At 38.3% G+C, this 20,921-nt stretch overlaps 1 protein-coding gene across 2 annotated transcripts in view; it reads left to right on the plus strand.

The window, feature by feature from the left end:
* The window catches only part of LOC107591599 (transcriptional repressor p66-beta-like), a 47,255-nt gene that overhangs the window by 17,863 nt on the left and 8,471 nt on the right, over positions 1–20,921 (plus strand). Inside the window, exons 2-4 of one of the 2 annotated variants that reach the window (XM_016280797.1) lie at positions 11,313–11,672; positions 19,084–19,213; positions 19,327–19,458. In XM_016280797.1, the coding sequence (XP_016136283.1) occupies positions 11,314–11,672; positions 19,084–19,213; positions 19,327–19,458 (621 nt within the window). In that variant the 5' untranslated portion in view covers position 11,313. Of the gene's footprint in view, positions 1–11,312; positions 11,673–12,993; positions 13,353–19,083; positions 19,214–19,326; positions 19,459–20,921 lie in introns of those variants that run through there. The other variant, XM_016280798.1, reaches the window with a different exon arrangement.

Here is a 20,921-nt window from a genome sequence, read left to right on the forward strand (position 1 = left end):
TATGTTTATGTTCTCAAAAGCATTTTAGAAAAGCAGATGATCAGTTTTGTCCAGGAGTACCTGAAAAATCATGTCAAGCCCTGCTTAAACCTGGCCTAGCTTTCAGAAAAGTAAAAAAAGCTTCTCTGATCTAAGGCCGTGTTCTGTAAAGTCATTTGATTCATGTTCTTGAAGGGTTTAGGGAGCTGTTCTGTTTACATCTTTCACTCGTTTAAGCCCAAGTGTTCTGCCAGTCCATATTGATCAGAGGGCTTACTCACTCGGAAGACTTAATTTGAAAACAGAAAGGTGACAAGTAACTGTTGTGAACTAGTTAGCCCCTAAAGCATCTCTATGGTCCAAAGTGCATGTTTTGTGGTCAGGTGTGTTGTGTTTGTTCATTTTCATCTTTTCACATTTCTCACCACCTTGTTCAGCTGTTTTTATTCGGGTAAACCTATTCTCGGATCATCAGGTGGTGGTTACCAGATCAAGGAGCAGCAAGAGCCAAAGTGACAGCAAAATGAAAGAAATCAGGCAGGTCTTCTTGACCAAACAGGTGTTGTCACCTGCTTTTGTGTCTCTACTGGAGTCATGGCTACGGCATGAGATCATGAGGCCCGGGTCTGCTGTTCAAGTCATATTTCTGCTTTACGCGCCCTGGGGGAGGTCACACTCTCGCTGGTGCTTTGTCGCTTGTGAAAGCGAGTTCACGGAGTGGCAGCCAGCTGCTGAGGAGCTGAAGATAAACCTCCTAATGGCAAATGGAGGGTCGTCATTTTGTTGACATTTCGTTCTGCAACATGCCAGAAGGGCTTGGGTGTATGGCAGTTTTGGAAGCGGGAAGCTAGGCTATCCAAATTTAAGGCTGGAATACACTAACATGACTTTTGCCCAGATTTTTGCCCTGATTTGCGGTCTGAACGTGTTGATGCGAGTTGCCGAAAGCCAATTTGCAGATTTTGGGCTGTCAGAATTTACATAGATTTCACATAAAGTAGTGTATGATGGGCACAGACCTGATTTGGGACTGATTTTAGAGCCTGTTTTTTTTTTTTTTGTCATGAGTCTCCTAACAACAAACACATTTTTTGCATGGGTCTGTTGTGTTCAGAACCACTTGAAAGGCCAGTAACCTTTTACGCAGTCTGGGAAAAAATTGCTTCAGATTTTATTCTAGCCTTTAGTCGTTTGAAATCGCTTGTAATTTTTTGAAAGGCTTGGCAGCAAACGTGGTCACTACATGGTCACCTTAAAAGTGACTGCAGCCAGGTCGTCCATCATTTCCCATCGTAGTTATTTGTATGATTAATAAAAGATTAAAGGTGCCAGTTGTTTTTGTTATTCTCTTATCCCTTGCCTTTATTTTAGAGGGTTATATTTTTCTAGCACATTAGCTTAAATGTTTAAGTCCACTCTTGTTATGGTTGAATTTTTCGCCTGACGTCTGCACACTCTGTCCGTTGCGGTGAAAGTAAAGAGAGTGTTTTTTCGGTTTATGAAGTGTTTATTCAGGACCGAGACCGAGATTAATGTCAAATCCGAACCCCTCTTCACAAATAACATTAACTGAAAAAAAGTATTTTCATCTTCCTCTACTCAAGTCCACAGAGGTCTGCTTAAAGGGACAGTAAACCCAAAAATTAGTCTTCTAATTTGACGATAAAGAGTCAAGGCTGAAAGTGTTTGTCCTCTGTGTGCAACACCGTACTACACGGGCACACGCAGAGCATCGTAACAGGCCAAATTAATAGAGCACAAATCACCTACTCCAGTGGTTCCCAAACTGGGGGCGCGGCAAGGCTGAGGGATAGTGTACAGTCAGCAGATTATTTTGCAAAAGAAACCTCTGCAGGTTGATAAAGACGACATTGCATAATTTTCCCGCTTATCATGCGGCCACTTGTCTGATAAGTAAATAATTGAACACAAAATATTAATTTGACATTTTAATTACCTCAGCATGGCTCACAGTACCCACTTGAGCGCTCCGTTATCAGTTGTAGCAGTTGTGGTTGTATCAATAACAGACCACTAGATGGCGCGATTGAAGATTCAGAGTTGTATTGCAGGCAGCCATGTAGAAATATAAATGAACGATGGATGGTTCTGCTCTAAGCATGTAAGTTACAAGTTTGTGAAAGGACTTCCAGTGCCAGGTAAACGTAAAGCAGATTTAGAATATACTTAAGATTCACAAATACCAAAACAACGTAAACATAATGTCTACACCAGACGTGAGCGGCGCGATGTGACAAAAGCAAATCGAATCCAGTGATGTTATCTGCTGTGGAATGCGGTGCGACGCGACAAATCCATGGCAGTAAACTGATGACACGTTCTATTTCTGACAAACTCCAGCGCTCTGACACAAAGGACCATTTCAAATATTCATAAGAGAATCGTGAAAAAATTGTTTCCTCAAAAATATTAAGCAGCACAAATGTTTACAACAATGATAATAATCAGAAATGTTTCTTGAGAAGCAAATCAGCATATAAGAATGATTTCTGAAGGATCATGTGACACTGAAGACTGGAGTAATGATGCAGAAAATTCAGCTTTGATCACAGGAATACAGTAGCCTATATGTTAAAACATTCAAATAGATCATTTAAATTGACAATATTTCACAATATTACAGTGTTTACTGTATTTTTAGTAAATAAATGTAGCCTTGGTGAGCATAAGAGACTTCCCCCCCCCAAAAAAATGAAAATGAAAATATTTTTCACTACAAAAGGGGGGCCTGGCAGAAAAAGATTGGGAACCACTGGCCCACTCAAACACACAATATTTAATTTAATTTAATTCAATTCATACAGGCCTACCTCATGTTGCACGTTCGCACTTTTTGTAAAATAAAAAAAGACTTTTCAGGTCTATGTCCAATCCCTCACTTTTTCTAGTTATATAAGGTTATATTTTTACAATATTTTGCCTGTCATTTTTCCCCCCTCATATTGCAATGTAATATCGATATCGCCTGGACAGTGTAAAATATTGTGATATGAATTTTAGCTCCTATCACCCACCCCTAGCATACAGGTTTGGAATGTCATAAAAGTTCTGTCATTTACTCTCCTTCATTTTTTGGTTTACTATTCCTTTCCACTACATCCATACTGTTGCACCTTTTGCAGACACGTTAAAAATCAGTTAGCTCCTGCTGAAAAACCACCCAAATGATTCCCCAACAAAATCTGAGAACATTACTGTGAAGTTTGCATCCAGACATCAGGCATTGCCACCATTTCCCAAGTGTTCATGGCTCTCACCCTATATGACCCTATGCCAAGCCCGCTCGCTCCAGCTTTAACTAGGTTATTGCATCAACACCTGCCCTTCACTATTAATCATTCTCCTTGCATTTAAACCCCAAAAAACTGCAATTCCATCCAAACGGAATCTTCCGAGAACAAAATGAGCAGCCAGACCTGCTCTTGCCCAATGCATTTTTTTTTTTTTTTTTTTATTCATCAGGGTGGGCACACACACCTTTAGCGATGGTGTAGCAGCCATTTTGAGGTCTCCGTGCTCAGCATCAGATGCTGCAAACAGGAAAGGCTTAATCTAGCCAATTGAGCGGGTGGGTGATCAGAGGGGTTGCCTGCGAACAGGCAGATTTGGGAGATGGGCCAGACTCCGAGGGTGGGGGATGGGGACGAGAAGCAAAGATGGGTGCAAACCCCTGTTCTTTCACGATAAATGCTGCGCCTTAGGATGAAACTTGGGGAAATTAAGAGAATACATCGCTACTCTTGCATGAAGGAATCTGAGCGTTCAGATATCAGACCAGTCCTGGGGCAGTCCTAGCGTGACGTTTAAAACAAGGCACCTTGTACCTCTCTGGGTGAGGGATGCAGCGCCACCGACGTTTTGGTCTGGGAGGTGGGGCAGCAAGTTACGTCAGCCAAATGAATTGTCATGATGCAGATCATGCATGAAATGAGCTGCGGATTCCATCGTGCACTTGCATCAGGCCATATTATTATCATCACTTCTTTTAGCTGGCAAATTTATTTTTTTGATACACTTTCCAAATCAGTTCTCTTTTGTAGGGGGGCAAGGGTCTTTGATTTTGCATGTGTACCGGTTCAGAGGGCTTCAGGGTGTGATGGTGTTTGCAGTGGGGGCAGAAGGAGGAGGACATTTTTGTGCTTGCAGTGATCTGATCGACAGGCAGCAGTGGCGTGTGCATAAAGAAAATGGTGTGCCGGTGGGGGATGGGCAAAGGGGAATTAAGGGTTGGCATTATGACAGGGTAGCGTGTCAGGAGAGTGCTGCTGTCTTTTTTTTTTTTTCTTCCATTCCATTTTTTCATCTCAATCTCATCCTCTTCATCCTCCGTCTGCCCTAACCCCCAACTCTGGCCCCCACCTGAACTGATTAAGATCCCAAACGTGCATTGTGTATGTTACAATCTGTTTACTAAAAAAAAAAAGAATAAGAACCGAAAAGTAGTTTGTTGTCGTCCGTACCTTTAAGGGGCCCCCAGAAAGTGAGCGTGTATGTTTATTTTTACAACGCAGGGAGGAAAAAAAAAAGAATACTTTTTTGGGAAGGGGGGGAGGGGTGGAGAGCGAGAAGGGAGGGGTCAGTTTTTGCTCTGCTTTGTGGTGTGTGGCACAGCTGTATTAGAATGGTGGGTCTGAAGGGCACAAAGTGAGTCTTGTATTGGTATGGCCCATCAAACCACACACACACACACTCAAAATGTTCCTCGTTTTTAGGCCTTTTCCCTACCTTGCCAAGAAGTCCTGCGCGAGTAACTATCCAGGGACCATCCGAAAGGGATCAGTGGGGCTATATGGCGGGACAGAAGGTTGATTAGATAAAATGGAGATTTGAAAGTTGTGGTTTAGGTGTGTTGCGAGGGTCGCTGGGTGAGATCACCTGATAATCTCATCCGGAGTGAAGCGATGCGGCTCTACTGCGGTGTGCTCATGCACACCATTTTACTCTCTATCTCTGTTTTTCTTTTTCTCGCTCTCTCTTTCTTTTCATCTCTGAGCTGCTGCTGCTGCGTTGGCTGGCGTAGTGCCCAAAGCAGTGAGTCTGTCGTGGAGTGCGCGTGTGCAGGTTTCTGGGGAGGAGGAGGAGGAAGGGGCTGGCTGGGGTGTGTGTGCGTCGATATGCAAAAAGGGGGGGGTGGATAAAGGAGGAGTGGGCCGAGTAAAAAGAGTCTGGTTTTTGTAGCAGCTGACTGAAACAGTCATTATATTATGTAAAGGAGGAGGGGGGGGGTCAGACTGACGTGCACTGAACGGACCTTCTGATTGGCTGGCTGGTGCCATTGTTGGTTATGTGTATGCTTGTGCGTTTATTTCTTATGCACTCCCTCGCTCTTTCTTTCTACTGTCTCAGTCACTTTTTTTTCCTCTTGCTCGTTCTTTACCCTCCCCCCCCCTTTTTTTTCCCCTCACGCACTCATTCGTGAAAGGTGGGTGGTATGTAGTAACGATACAACATTTATATATCAGGGTGTTATGTGCTTGCTTCTTAATTCTTCAGTCATTGTTGTTAAATTAAAGGACATTATGCGGCCTTCTCTTAAAACTGTAATGTAGCACTTTTTGCAGTTTTGTAAGAGAGATCACCGGATGTTTTTGCATTTGTAAACCCAATCTTGTAAATTAGGCTTTCCAATGCAACGCAATGGCAGATGTATGATTAAACTATACCAGAAAAAGAATGAGAGCGAACGATGACATGAGAAATAATGGGATGATAGAGAGATGATGAAGTCATCAGGGACCAATTACAGCTCAATTTAATTTGTAATTGGGGATGTCCCTACAATAAGGCATTTTAAGACCAGTCGCTTGTGGGTCTCGGGAGCTTAATTGGGTTTAGGAATAACTACAGTACTGTGTGTTTCATTGGAACTACAGCTGAACGTGACTGTAAGGCAAACCGAGCGTAGTTTTAGGTTTGCCAAATGAATTTGGCCAGTAAAAAAAAAAACTCCATCCTGGGTGTCAAACCTTCAGATCAATCATTCAGCAAGGCTGCATTAAATTGATCAAAAGTGAATTGCAAAAGATTTTTTTCAAATAAATGCAGTTGTTTTAAACTTCCCATTCGTCAGAGAATTCTGAAAAAATGTATTATGTTTTCCACCTAAATATTAAGCAGTGCGACTGTTTCCAGTATATCAGAATGATTTTTAAAGGATCATGTGACACTGAGAACTGGAGTCAGGGTTGCTGAAAAATAAGCTTTGGCAATACAGTAATAAATTATTTTTAAAGAAGAGAACACTTTTAATTGTATTTTTGATCAACTAAATGCAGCCTTGGTGAGCATAAGAGACTTCTTTCAAAAACATTTAAAAAAAATCTTACTGATGCCAAACGTTTGATCTTTAAGGTTTTATTCTATTGGGTAAGTGTTATTCTGGTTTATTTTTGACCATTGTTTATTTTATAATGACCATCTGCCAGTTATCCCTTACATATCTGAAATAATCTTACAATGGAGACTTGGGAATAGTTGGAAAATTCACTTTTTACCTTGGGTATTTTTTTTTTTATTTGTACCTGTCAGTGTTGCCATTATTTGCTGTAAGTGACACATTTCAGAATGGATAAATGAACTGGTCTGGTTTGGGACAGTTGACAGAATCAGCTGGAAAACATGAATTCATGCTACAAAGAGTTTATCTTTCCTGCTGTATGAATCTTATGAATATGTTAAACTAACATAACAAATATACATGTTGTTTATAACTTGTACTTTTAAGAAGTTATTCCTCAAATCATCCTGCAGGACACATTGGACTCCTCCACATGCCGTGACTTTGATACCCCCGATCTAGATGGTCTTAAAGCTGTGCAACCGCCATGTTTTGTTTTGAACTTTAGCTGAATATTCACGATAATGTAGCTTGCTAGACTGTCAGAATAGAAGACCTCAAACGTATTCAATTTATATCACTATATCAGAGAAGTCAGAAAGTAATTGGTCATTGGTCACGGAGGTCTTAGATAGTATTACTGCAACCAGAAATGTGGAAATGTCACATGTCCAGTTAGTGAATACAGATTAATCTCGCTCTCACACACACACACACACACTTCTAAAGCCTTTTTTCTTAATATTATGGCTAGGCAAGGTCACCATGGCTGCCATAGACAGTACTGCCTGCTGTCAGTAACGTCTTATGGGAGTGGATAAATAGAGCTGAGCTTTCCAGGAGCTGGATGTTACCTAATATTAATTAGAGCCAAACAAAAGCATTTAGGCAACATGTATGGTGCTTGAGTGTTTGTATCAGGACCTACGTGATGTTTACATCACAAAGGGCATCATTTGTCAACCCACCCATAAGAAACTCTCCTTCGCCGTCTGTCTATGTGGTCTATTAGTGCAGGAGGGTGGTACCATGCTGTTTTTCTCTTGACCGATACGCGTGTCCACGCAACTTTGATCCCAGCTTCGCTCCGGTGCATCACATTATACACAATCCTTTACTTGTAGATGCACTAAAATCAAAGTTAAGGAGTCCTTGGGCAAATGTTTGAATTCTGCATGACCTCAAACAGAGAGGGGAGCTCAGAGGTGTCAGAGATGAATGTGTTTTCTTTCAAAAGTGAATAGATTCTGTTTATATTTTGTCTGCTTCACACTATAAAAATATGTTCAATTGGCCTGTGTGTATACTCCTTTTATTCATATTTAAACATACGTATACTTAATGGTGCTGCCCCTACATAGCAATATGATTATAACATATACTCCAGCATGATATACAGTTTTCTAGATTAAATTCTGATTCACAAGTTTAATTCAATTAGATCCCAATTTTGATTTTTGATTCTGATTCTCAAGCTCTCTATTTAAAAGGATTTGATTACAGGCTCTTTTTGTTATTATTTTTATTATTTGTTCATTATTTTGATTTGATTCTGATACCTAAGCTCATGATTCAATTAGACTCTAATTTTGATTTGGGTCTGATTTTCAAGGTCTTCATTTTTATAAGATTATTTGTCATTTACTAGCTCTCATTGTTATCAATTTCTTTTTTTTGTTTGATTCTGATTCCTAAGCTAATGATTCGATTAGATTCCAAGTTCTATTTGAGTCTTATTCAAATTCTGATTCTCAAAATCTCAATTTGGTAAGATTATGATTCATTTACAAGCTATTGATTTCATTAGATTCCAGTTTTGGTTTAATTCCTAAGCTCTCGTTGTGGTTTAATTCCAATTAAATCTGATATTTGATTCTTATTGACAAGCTATTTAATCGATTAGATTACAATTTCCAGTATTCCAATAATCGAACTTGGATTAGGAATTAAATTGAATTAATTCATACACTCTTGATTTAGAATAGTTTCCAATTTGTTCATTCATTTGAATAGATTTCAGTTATAATGTCCATTTTGTTCTGTAAGAAATTCTTTGTTATTCCTGCAAATTTTCACATTCCCCCTTCCTCTTGATTTAAACTTGTAACGAATCCTTTTTTTTTTATCCTTTCATTAAAAGAACTGGTTCATAAGAGTCATTTGTTTCAGGAGTCATTCTCAACTGGTCGCAATGTATGTTTCTCATTCATAAAGTACAACTGTGAATCGAGAAGCAATGTTCAAATACATTTCCACACAGCTGCTGAAAATTGCTGTGTAAAAAAATATTTTTCACAGTTAATATCGGGGTTGTTCAAATGAAAATGCATATGTATACCTTTAAAAAGTTTTTACTGTATATATAAATAGAGGTTTACTCTCTTACTTTATACTGGGTCCAGAGAATTAATACTGGGCAAGCGGCAGCACCTGATAATGTTCTACCTTTAGACTGAAGCTACGAGCAGAATACAAATGCATCAGACAGATAAAGAGGTTCCAGCACAAACAATAGCCTGCATAGAGTCCTGCAAATTCACTGTCCAGACACTCCCTGTGTGTGTGCGTGTGGGAGGGGGGAGAGCCTCTCTCTGCCCTCTGGTCATGAAGGGTCCGCCCAAGCGTGCCTAACTAATAAAGACGAGCAAACACACGCATGATCATTTAGATCTGTAGTACGTGACACATGTCCAGAGTGCGACAGAGTCTTATGTGTACACAATCAACTCTGCACTTGAGCATGCATGACCCCGCGGTGTATGTGTGCGCTTCGTAATGGGAACACACACAGTCACACACACACACACACACACACACACACACAGTGATTCAGTCACGTTATAGACTGACTGTTGGGCTCCCGTGTTGTATGTTGTGCTTTTGTCCGGAGGGGAGAACAGGAAGTTAATGGCTGACTGTAAGAATGCAGCAGTAGAGATTGGCTCATCTGGTGCTTCAATGTCACCGCTGGTTTAAACCGTTTATTGGGTTAACAGTGTGTTAAAATCAAACATGCATACTACACTATTTTATATCGTTTTTTTTTTTTTTACCTGTACACTTAAGAATGTGTGGTCCTGATGTGTCTCATCGTGCCATAAGTGATGTTTTAGGAGACAGCGCTCTCTGTCTCGTGGACTGAGAGGATGTCTTCCAGGCATTTCTGTCTCTTTAGCAAGACTGCTTTTTATCAATCTACTGCACTAAAGTTTTCTCTCTCTGTATCCCAAAACAGACTCTCTGTGATTCAAAACTAGATCTGACTACAGAACCGTTTCATAGCAGTTAGAGTACCATGAGCTGATGTATGGAGCTGAGGCGGTCAATTAGCAAGGCACTGACATAAATTTTTGAAACTGGAATTAAGTTTCAGTAAATCATTTTTGGCAAATTGGGAAATTCAAATCTGTATTGTGTTCAGGGTGTCGTGTTCTCAGGTTCTAAATTAAACCAGTCGACATAAAAAAAAAAAAAAGGTCGTTCTTTGACAACGAGACTTCTCTCAATAGTTCAACTGAACAAATTTATCTGACATGTTTTCTCATGTACTGAGATTTTGCTGACATGTTTACCTGTTGTACCGCTACCGTATTCACTTTGTCAGTAAAATAGGATGCTGAAATGGTGAAAATGCATCATCAGAGAAGTGAGTCTCATTCACTAACCATGCATACACATGAATTTGCATGCGAACATTTTCACGAGCAAATCATGATTCATCAAGAACTTTTGTATTAATTTATTCTACATTTGTGGGAAAATGCAATCTACCTACTTAGATATTTCGTTATATCTATATAATATATGCTCAAAGACAAAACATGTTTTTGGTTGAAATTTCAGTTTATTACTAGTTCAAATGCAGGTGATAGGAGTTTAAATGCAGCTCCCACCTTTTCTGTCATAATTTCCTGTTTTCTCTTTATTCAAATAAGCACAATTGTTTTTAAGTAAAATTAAAATTAGAAAAATAATTTCTGTACTGCTAGTGTCACAAAATGAGTTTTTTTTTCAGTTGATTTACCTGTAGTTGTGTCTGTAGTCAACTTTAAAATAATTAAAAACACACACACACACACATATATATATATATATATATATATATATGTATATATATATATATATATATATATGTATATATATATATATGTGTGTATATGTGAAAAATAGAAAAATATCAACTGAAAGCATTGCTGTTGATCCTGTGAAACTCCCCTTCATCAGAGAAAAAAATCCCCTAATTATAGATCTTGAGTAAGAATTCTTAAGTAGTAATCTGTTGCCAGAAGTATCATCCCATAAGTGGGGAAAGTCAGACCTCTCTCAGTGACTGCTTTGTGACGTTGTCAGTGGGAGTTTTGGGAAGCTCCATTCAGCTACGTGTCTGCACTCAGAAATGACTCTTGTCGTAACAGGCACTGAACGTGAGGTGGGGAGACCCTCTCTACTAGCAGCCCAAGCACATTTCCTCAGTCAAACCATGAAAGTTACACTGATTTGTATGTAATGATCATGTAATTTATCAATTAAGCCTGGAGAGGCCTTGGTTCTTGAGCACTGTAGTCCACTACCTCAGCACGAGGCAGACTAATGGCTCTGTTAAGTCTGTGGGCGTGTGAGGAGTCATGGTAGATCTCTCTCACTTGCTCTCAGCTCTTTTGCTGTAAAAGAATAATTAAGTGATTTGCATTGGTCTACAGATAAGGGCTGTCGCGATACCAACATTTCAATATTTGATACCAGGACCAGCAAAATCTATTGATACAGCTGTGAAATGAACACAATGAATTTCTTTTTATTTAAATGTTAATTTGTTAATATTTCTTAAGTAAGAGTTGCCTCAAGTTATTTAAAATTAAATTAATTTATTATTATTATTATTTTTTTTTTTAAATCAACTTTGCTCCTGCATTGCTACTATGGATGATTTAAAAGCTTTTTATTCACAGATATTCTCTTTCTGTGCCGCTGATAGGATGGAGCGGATGTCTGAGGAGGCGTTGAGGCTGAACCTGCTGAAGCGGGGTCTGGAGGCACAAGATGAGCGGGACGAGGCTCTGTCCAAGCGCCTGAAGATGGAGGGTCACGAGGCCATGGAGAGGCTTAAGATGCTTGCCCTCCTTAAACGCAAGGATCTGGTCGCTTTGGAGGGGGCAGCGGTTGCAGCAGCCATGGCAGAGGGCAAAGGCCCCGGGGGCAGCCAGGGGCTGATGGGAGCTGTGGCCTACGAGGAGAAGATGAATGGAAGTTTGAGAGTCGGGGGCCATGGAGGTCCCAGTAAGAATGGGAAGGAAAACATAGTGGATGAGCCAGTGGACATGAGTGCCAGAAGGAGGTGAGGTTTCGGGAGAGCATTCAGCATCTGTTTGTTGGAATGAGTACCGTATTTTCCAGAAAATAAATTGCACGACTATAGGCATCGTTGTCAAGAACTTTTGTATTAATTTATTCTACATTTGTGGGAAAATGCAATCTACCTACTTAGATATTTCGTTATATCTATATAATATATGCTCAAAGACAAAACATGTTTTTGGTTGAAATTTCAGTTTATTACTAGTTCAAATGCAGGTGATAGGAGTTTAAATGCAGCTCCCACCTTTTCTGTCATAATTTCCTGTTTTCTCTTTATTCAAATAAGCACAATTGTTTTTAAGTAAAATTAAAATTAGAAAAATAATTTCTGTACTGCTAGTGTCACAAAATGAGTTTTTTTTTCAGTTGATTTACCTGTAGTTGTGTCTGTAGTCAACTTTAAAATAATTAAAAACACACACACACACACATATATATATATATATATATATATATATGTATATATATATATATGTGTGTATATGTGAAAAATATATATTTGTCAACTGAAAGCATTGCTGTTGATCCTGTGAAACTCCCCTTCATCAGAGAAAAAAATCCCCTAATTATAGATCTTGAGTAAGAATTCTTAAGTAGTAATCTGTTGCCAGAAGTATCATCCCATAAGTGGGGAAAGTCAGACCTCTCTCAGTGACTGCTTTGTGACGTTGTCAGTGGGAGTTTTGGGAAGCTCCATTCAGCTACGTGTCTGCACTCAGAAATGACTCTTGTCGTAACAGGCACTGAACGTGAGGTGGGGAGACCCTCTCTACTAGCAGCCCAAGCACATTTCCTCAGTCAAACCATGAAAGTTACACTGATTTGTATGTAATGATCATGTAATTTATCAATTAAGCCTGGAGAGGCCTTGGTTCTTGAGCACTGTAGTCCACTACCTCAGCACGAGGCAGACTAATGGCTCTGTTAAGTCTGTGGGCGTGTGAGGAGTCATGGTAGATCTCTCTCACTTGCTCTCAGCTCTTTTGCTGTAAAAGAATAATTAAGTGATTTGCATTGGTCTACAGATAAGGGCTGTCGCGATACCAACATTTCAATATTTGATACCAGGACCAGCAAAATCTATTGATACAGCTGTGAAATGAACACAATGAATTTCTTTTTATTTAAATGTTAATTTGTTAATATTTCTTAAGTAAGAGTTGCCTCAAGTTATTTAAAATTAAATTAATTTATTATTATTATTATTTTTTTTTTTAAATCAACTTTGCTCCTGCATTGCTACTATGGATGATTTAAAAGCTTTTTATTCACAGATATTCTCTTTCTATGCCGCTGATAGGATGGAGCGGATGTCTGAGGAGGCGTTGAGGCTGAACCTGCTGAAGCGGGGTCTGGAGGCACAAGATGAGCGGGACGAGGCTCTGTCCAAGCGCCTGAAGATGGAGGGTCACGAGGCCATGGAGAGGCTTAAGATGCTTGCCCTCCTTAAACGCAAGGATCTGGTCGCTTTGGAGGGGGCAGCGGTTGCAGCAGCCATGGCAGAGGGCAAAGGCCCCGGGGGCAGCCAGGGGCTGATGGGAGCTGTGGCCTACGAGGAGAAGATGAATGGAAGTTTGAGAGTCGGGGGCCATGGAGGTCCCAGTAAGAATGGGAAGGAAAACATAGTGGATGAGCCAGTGGACATGAGTGCCAGAAGGAGGTGAGGTTTCGGCAAAGCGTTTAACATCTGTTTGTTGAAATGAGTACCGTATTTTATGGAAAATAAATTGCACATGACTATAAGCTTGGTGAAAATAGCATCGTTGAGAGAAAAATGTTGCATCTGTGTGTAAGTCAGATTTGATTACATTCAGCAATACCGGTAAATAAAACTAAACATTTACAAATATTATACACTCTATAAAAATGTATTTTGGTTCCGCTTACTTTACAACAAATCCTTTAAATGTAATGTTATTCAGAGCCAGTGATATTTTAGTATTATTGATATATTATTGTAGTTTTTATTAATGTTTTTATTTCTATATTTAAATTTTAATTTTCAAGTTTTAATCATTTTATTGTTTTTGTCATTTTTAGTCGTTTTTATATATAGTTTATTTTTTATTTCAGTTTTAGTTATTGTAGTACCTCAGGATAAACTAAATTTAAAGTCCCCATGAAATCAAAATGAAAGTTTTTTTTTTTGGTTAGTATCAATATGTTAGTCTTAAGGTTATCTATAAGGCAGTGTGCTCCAAAACAGTGACAAAATTCGCATTTAGAAGATATAAGCATTCAAGGCTTGCAGTTCGTCACTTCCGCCAAAACGGCTCAACGATTTTTTTTGACGTCACATCGTACTTCAGCTTCTCATCAAACTTTGTCCAATCAAATGCTCTCTAGAATCCGAAGCGCCCGCCCCCTACACTATAAAATAGACGCTGATGCCGCGGCTGATATCGGTCACTTGTCCACAGAATTAGAATTTTCTGTACAGTGAATGGCACGTAGTGCACTATATAGGGACAGGGAACGATTCAAACAGTGTAAATATGCTTTCCATTGAGGAAAAAAAGAAGTCTGGTTTCGCGCTGTGTCACGCTAACCACCGCACCGCGCACACACTCTGCTCCGGTCCAGAGACACGATAGCACAAAGCGGATCACATGCGCGAGTCGGCGCGGACCACAAAATATATCTGAGCTATTTGAATTCTACACAGAATGCTATATTTTATAGCAATATGGATGAGATTGTGGCTGGCATACCCTGTCAAATGCGGCTTTACGGAGCTCAACGGCTCTAGCCCAAGCTGTGATATAAACTAATGCTATTGGCTATTTTAAAAAGGGGCGGGGCTGCTTGATATGTCCCGCCCTGTCTTCCTGTTTCAGTTAAAATGACGACAACACATAGAGTAACGCTGCGTGATTCTAAGCATTTCAGGGGACTTTTAAATGAAAAATACTGTCTTGGCAGCTAGCTGAAATAACAAATTTTTTAAATATTTTATTTTATTTCAGTTAACATTTATTTTATTTCAAGTAACGCAGGGCTCCAGACTGCGACTGAAACGGTCGCATTTCCGTCCAAAAATATTACTTTGCGAGTGATATTTTTGCTGAGATCGCCACTGGCGACTATATAAATTTACATGTTATGACTATAAAATTTGCATGTAATGCCTTTTTTCCTGATTGTTTTGAGATCACATCTTTTATGTTCACGTAATAAACGGAGACGATGCGCATCAAAGTTTTAGTGGAAAAACCGTCCTCATCTCTGCCGAACACCAGCGTTGATGGCACACCTGCTAAAAGCAGCTCCAGTTGTGCAGCACGAGAGAGATCGAAATGACGGAGACGTGCGATGTAAAAGTGCAGACAAGCAGTGTCTATTTCGTGCACAACTTGAACAAACTACAACAGGTAAACCTGTCAGCTGTGTGGACATTAACAATATCGTTAACGATTCTCGTTTATAATCGATACTAATATGGCTTCTTGTTATCAAGATCTTTAGTCTATATGCTGTGTTCTGTTACTGCGTGAACTTCATATAATTTGTAAGTGCACTTGCCGTCCAATAAACCCCATAAGTTTTGTGCTCTGTTACCTTTTAATTAGCAAAGTATCAGTTTTAAAATTAAAATTTTAAAATATGAACCCATCATATCTTTCTCTTTACTACTACACTCTTAAAAATAAAGGTGCTTCACGATGCCATAGAAGAACCTTTTTGTCTAAATGGTTCCATAAAGAACCTTCAACATCTGAAGAACCTTTCTGTTTCACAAAAGGTTCTTTGGGGCATAAAAAGGTTCTTCAGATTATAAAAAGGTAAGAAAGAGATGGATCTTTAAAGAACCTTTGACTGAATGGTTCTTTGTGGAACCAAAAATGGTTCTTCTATGGCATCGCTTGAAGAACCTTTTGAAGCACCTTTATTTTTAAGAGTGTATACTACGAAATAAACATGAATGGATGCCAAAAAGTATGTTATAAGAGAGTCTACAGTACAACTTACTGAAATATCTCATGTAATCGCTCCTTCGGTGCTTCACACGGCGCAAAACGTTTAAAGCTTATAAACAATGCCACGCAACAATCATTTACCTCAGAATAACCATTCAGTGTCCATAAGCTCATTAGTCAGAAGGGATGTAACGATTCACTCAACTCTCGATTCGATTTTCTCACGATTTTTTATAACAAAATGAGATTGAAGACATTATACAGTAAATGAAAAGGTGTCGTTTTATTAGGCTATTGCTGCACGTTTCTTTGTGAAATTGAAATATAACAAAACTAAATTGAAATTTTAAAACAAACCACAAATCAAACAAGTAAATAATTACACGAATAAAAGAAATCGCTTAATATGAACAAACTAAGGCTTTGTCTGTACTCTTTCGATTTAAAATTAGAGGCAACCACTGGATTTTAATCATGATCCAAAAAAAGATGCAGCATACTTGCAGCATGAGTCGTTTTTTAAATCCAAATTAGACTGTATAATTTAGAAATTTGAAGCAAAAACAGAATGGTCTGACTTTAGTTTTGTGAAACTATACTAGATCAAACATATCTGCACGAAACCGCAGACGAACTGAATGAGACGCAGATTCACTCTCTGACAGCAGGTGGCGCTTATGAACAGCAATGATAGTGTTTCTTAGGTTACCGCTGTAAACAAAGCAGAGCTGTGCTTATGAACACTACTTTAATATGCATTGTTCAGAGGCAAGATGAAAAGAAAATACCAGGTAAACTTTTCTAAAGATAGTCAGTTCCCCTCAGAGATACACTTAAATAAACTCCTACTCCAATTGTCATCCAATTGTCCACCTCAACCGATTTGAATTGTCACGTATTTGAATAGATTTTCGACTGTGCTACATCCCTATTAGTCAGCTAGAAAAAATTACTATAAAGAGGAGCATTTTGCTAAATATATGCGCTATATTGCATATTCATAGTTTTACTTAACCAGTTTACATGAAAAGAAAGAATGCAAGGAGCTAAAGATACAATTGCATGTTACTTAAGAAAAAAAGTCTGGATGTGTGCAAGACATATGACAACATTTAAAGGATGTATTGTGGAGGAGCCCGAACTACACTCAAGGGCCAAGTGATGCTGATTGTGGTTATGATGGTGGTTATGGTCCATGATATTGGCACAGATTCTGTTTATTAAACAATTCTTTATGACTGTATATAGTTCTCTGAAGTTTAAAAGACGTTTAGTTCCCACTTTAAGTGAACCTTAGTTCACAGGACATTGACTTCTACAAGATGGATTAAAATGCTGATGCTGTAAAAGCAGGGGAGACATAAATACATGAGAGTATGACTGAAATGTTAAGGTGTTTAAAATAAATAAATAAAATAAAACGCGTTTATTCTGTGGCACAAAATAATTTGGCGCCTATTTTTGTTTCTTATAGGAGTCAATGGCTCCTTAAGTTAGACTGTATAATTTAGAAATTTGAAGCAAAAACAGAATGGTCTGACTTTAGTTTTGTGAAACTATACTAGATCAAACATATCTGCACGAAACCGCAGACGAACTGAATGAGACGCAGATTCACTCTCTGACAGCAGGTGGCGCTTATGAATAGCAATGATAGTGTTTCTTAGGTTACCGCTGTAAACAAAGCAGAGCTGTGCTTATGAACACTACTTTAATATGCATTGTTCAGAGGCAAGATGAAAAGAAAATACCAGGTAAACTTTTCTAAAGATAGTCAGTTCCCCTCAGAGATACACTTAAATAAACTCCTACTCCAATTGTCATCCAATTGTCCACCTCAACCGATTTGAATTGTCACATATTTGAATAGATTTTCGACTGTGCTACATCCCTATTAGTCAGCTAGAAAAAATTACTATAAAGAGGAGCATTTTGCTAAATATATGCGCTATATTGCATATTCATAGTTTTACTTAACCTGTTTACATGAAAAGAAAGAATGCAAGGAGCTAAAGATACAATTGCATGTTACTTAAGAAAAAAAGTCTGGATGTGTGCAAGACATATGACAACATTTAAAGGATGTATTGTGGAGGAGCCCGAACTACACTCAAGGGCCAAGTGATGCTGATTGTGGTTATGATGGTGGTTATGGTCCATGATATTGGCACAGATTCTGTTTATTAAACAATTCTTTATGACTGTATATAGTTCTCTGAAGTTTAAAAGACGTTTAGTTCCCACTTTAAGTGAACCTTAGTTCACAGGACATTGACTTCTACAAGATGGATTAAAATGCTGATGCTGTAAAAGCAGGGGAGACATAAATACATGAGAGTATGACTGAAATGTTAAGGTGTTTAAAATAAATAAATAAAATAAAACGCGTTTATTCTGTGGCACAAAATAATTTGGCGCCTATTTTTGTTTCTTATAGGAGTCAATGGCTCCTTAAGTTTTTTTTTTTTTTTGGGTCTGGAGCCCTGAACGAAAATGTTTTTTTTAATGGTTTTCATTTTAGTTTCAGTTTTATTTATTTTTTTCCCCGTTTTTTATTTTTTCAGTTTTAGTTAATAACAACCCTGTTCAGAATATAAGTATAAAACAAACACAAATAATAGTGTCATTCATTATATACAACCTTTATTTAACCAGGACTAAACAAATGTATTTAAAGCGAAACTGAAACTACTGGTGTGAGGGAAATGCGTTATATAAAAAAACTTGGGCTCCACAGGACATTGACTTCTACAAGATGGATTAAAATGCTGATGCTGTAAAAGCAGGGGAGACATAAATACATGAGAGTATGACTGAAATGTTAAGGTGTTTAAAATAAATAAATAAAATAAAACGCGTTTATTCTGTGGCACAAAATAATTTGGCGCCTATTTTTGTTTCTTATAGGAGTCAATGGCTCCTTAAGTTTTTTTTTTTTGGGTCTGGAGCCCTGAACGAAAATGTTTTTTTTAATGGTTTTCATTTTAGTTTTAGTTTCAGTTTTATTTATTTTTTTCCCCGTTTTTTATTTTTTCAGTTTTAGTTAATAACAACCCTGTTCAGAATATAAGTATAAAACAAACACAAATAATAGTGTCATTCATTATATACAACCTTTATTTAACCAGGACTAAACAAATGTATTTAAAGCGAAACTGAAACTACTGGTGTGAGGGAAATGCGTTATATAAAAAAACTTGGGCTCACGTACCTTGGGATCAGTCGTTTGCTTGCTTGATATTAACTGCGTTGTGTAAATTGCTTTGGAATGTAAATTGTAGCACATTTCAGATTATAAAAAAAACACTTATGTTCTGGGAAGTGGGGTATGTTTTTGCTGTATGGTGTTAAATTAAATTATAATTTAATGATTTTATCCTGCAGGTGTTGCTAAGCCTTGTTTTTCATCTTGACTCCCTTAAAAATGAGTATTTAAAGTGCCCCTAAAAATTCCTCTAATTGTGCTCATCATAGTGAAATAGTTCGGGAGCGACGCACTCCATCGCCAGACGTTATCATTTTATCAGACAACGAGGCATCCAGCCCCCGGAGCACACCTCACCCTGAGGAGAAACGGAATCAGGCCAACCTGGAGATGTTTAAGGTGCAGTATCCCATGGAGGAATCAGATCTGTTGTTGGTTACCCACCATTAAACCCTGTGAATGAGTCTCGTAAACCTGTTTGCTGACCTCTTGTGTGTGTGTTTGTTCTGCAGGGGAAGACTGGCGACGAGCGGCAGCAGATGATCAAAGCTCTCCGAGAGGAGCTCAGGCTGGAGGAGGCCAAGTTGGTGCTCCTGAAGAAACTGAGACAGAGTCAGATGCAGAAGGAGAACGTTGTGCAAAAGGTCAGAACCGTACACAATGTCCTGTACCTCCATTACGCTACACTTGATGCCAACTGGGCCAGTAACTCTACACTCTGTCAGTTTTTAATTATATTTATTGGATGAACAGGCATGTTAGAGACCTTTTTTAATTGAGAGGCCTCATACCTACCATACCGCTGTGCACGTTTAGTGTAGTATACAGTTAGCTCAGTGCAGATCAGACAGGTAGCAGTTCCTTTAACAGACCAGAGACATCACGAGCTGGCTTTGATATCACTGTCAAGAAGTTATTTGAATATAAAATACATGGTAGTCAAGTCATGCACAGGATTTTTGTAAATAAAGTCATATTATTTCAGATGGATGGGCAAAATAAAGTGGATGGAGTAGCTGCAGCGTGTCAGAAATGGAACGCGATGTCCATCAGCTGAAGCTGCTTCTGGTGTAAACGGCTTAGTTTATTTTTGTTATTTATAAAAAAATTTAATGGAAGGGATCTTATTTTGCACTTTTCTGGTGTAAAAACGCACAGGCTTGTTTATTGTCATCTAGACTACAGCTAACTAAGATTATATTCACTGCCGCTCAGAAGTTTGGGCTCTTTTTTTTTTTAAAGAAAATTAATACTTTTATTCAGCAAGGATTCATTAAATTGATCAAAATTTACAGTAAAGGCATTTACAATGCAACAAAAGTTTGCCATTTCAAGCAAATGCTGTTCTTTTGAACTTTCTATTCATTGATGCATCCTGAAAAAAATGTATCATGGTTTCTACAAAAATATTAAGCGGCACAACATTTTCAACATTAATAATAAGACATGTTTCTTTAGCACCAAATCAGTATTTTACATGTACAGTGGGGGAAAAAAGTATTTAGTCAGCCACCAATTGTGCAAGTTCTCCCACTTAAAAAGATGAGAGAGACCTGTAATTTTCATCATAGGTATACCTCAACTATGAGAGACAAAATGAGAAAAAAAAATCCAGAAAATCACATTGTAGGATTTTTTAAGAATTTATTTGCAAATTATGGTGGAAAATAAGTATTTGGTCAATAACAAAATTTCATCTCAATACTTTGTTATATACCCTTTGTTGGCAATGACAGAGATCAAACGTTTTCAAAAAAAGTCTTCACAAGGTTTTCACACACTGTTGCTGGTATTTTGGCCCATTCCTCCATGCAGATCTCCTCTAGAGCAGTAATGTTTTGGGGCTGTCGCTGGGCAACACGGATTTTCAACTCCCTCCAAAGATTTTCTATGGGGTTGAGATCTGGAGACGGGCTAGGCCACTCCAATATGAACATTTTTGAAAACATTTTTAAAATTGTGATAATATTTTAAGATATTACTTTTTTGTAGCAGTTTTAGTGAGTATAAGAGACTTAATCTTACAGCCCCCAAACCTTTGAACAATGGTGATACAAAAAATGACAACTGTGTGTGTGTGTGTGTGTGTGTGTGTGTGTGTGTGTGT

This window comes from Sinocyclocheilus grahami, unplaced genomic scaffold (assembly GCF_001515645.1).
Source record: "Sinocyclocheilus grahami isolate Dianchi unplaced genomic scaffold, SAMN03320097.WGS_v1.1 scaffold144.1, whole genome shotgun sequence".
NCBI lineage: Eukaryota > Metazoa > Chordata > Actinopteri > Cypriniformes > Cyprinidae > Sinocyclocheilus > Sinocyclocheilus grahami.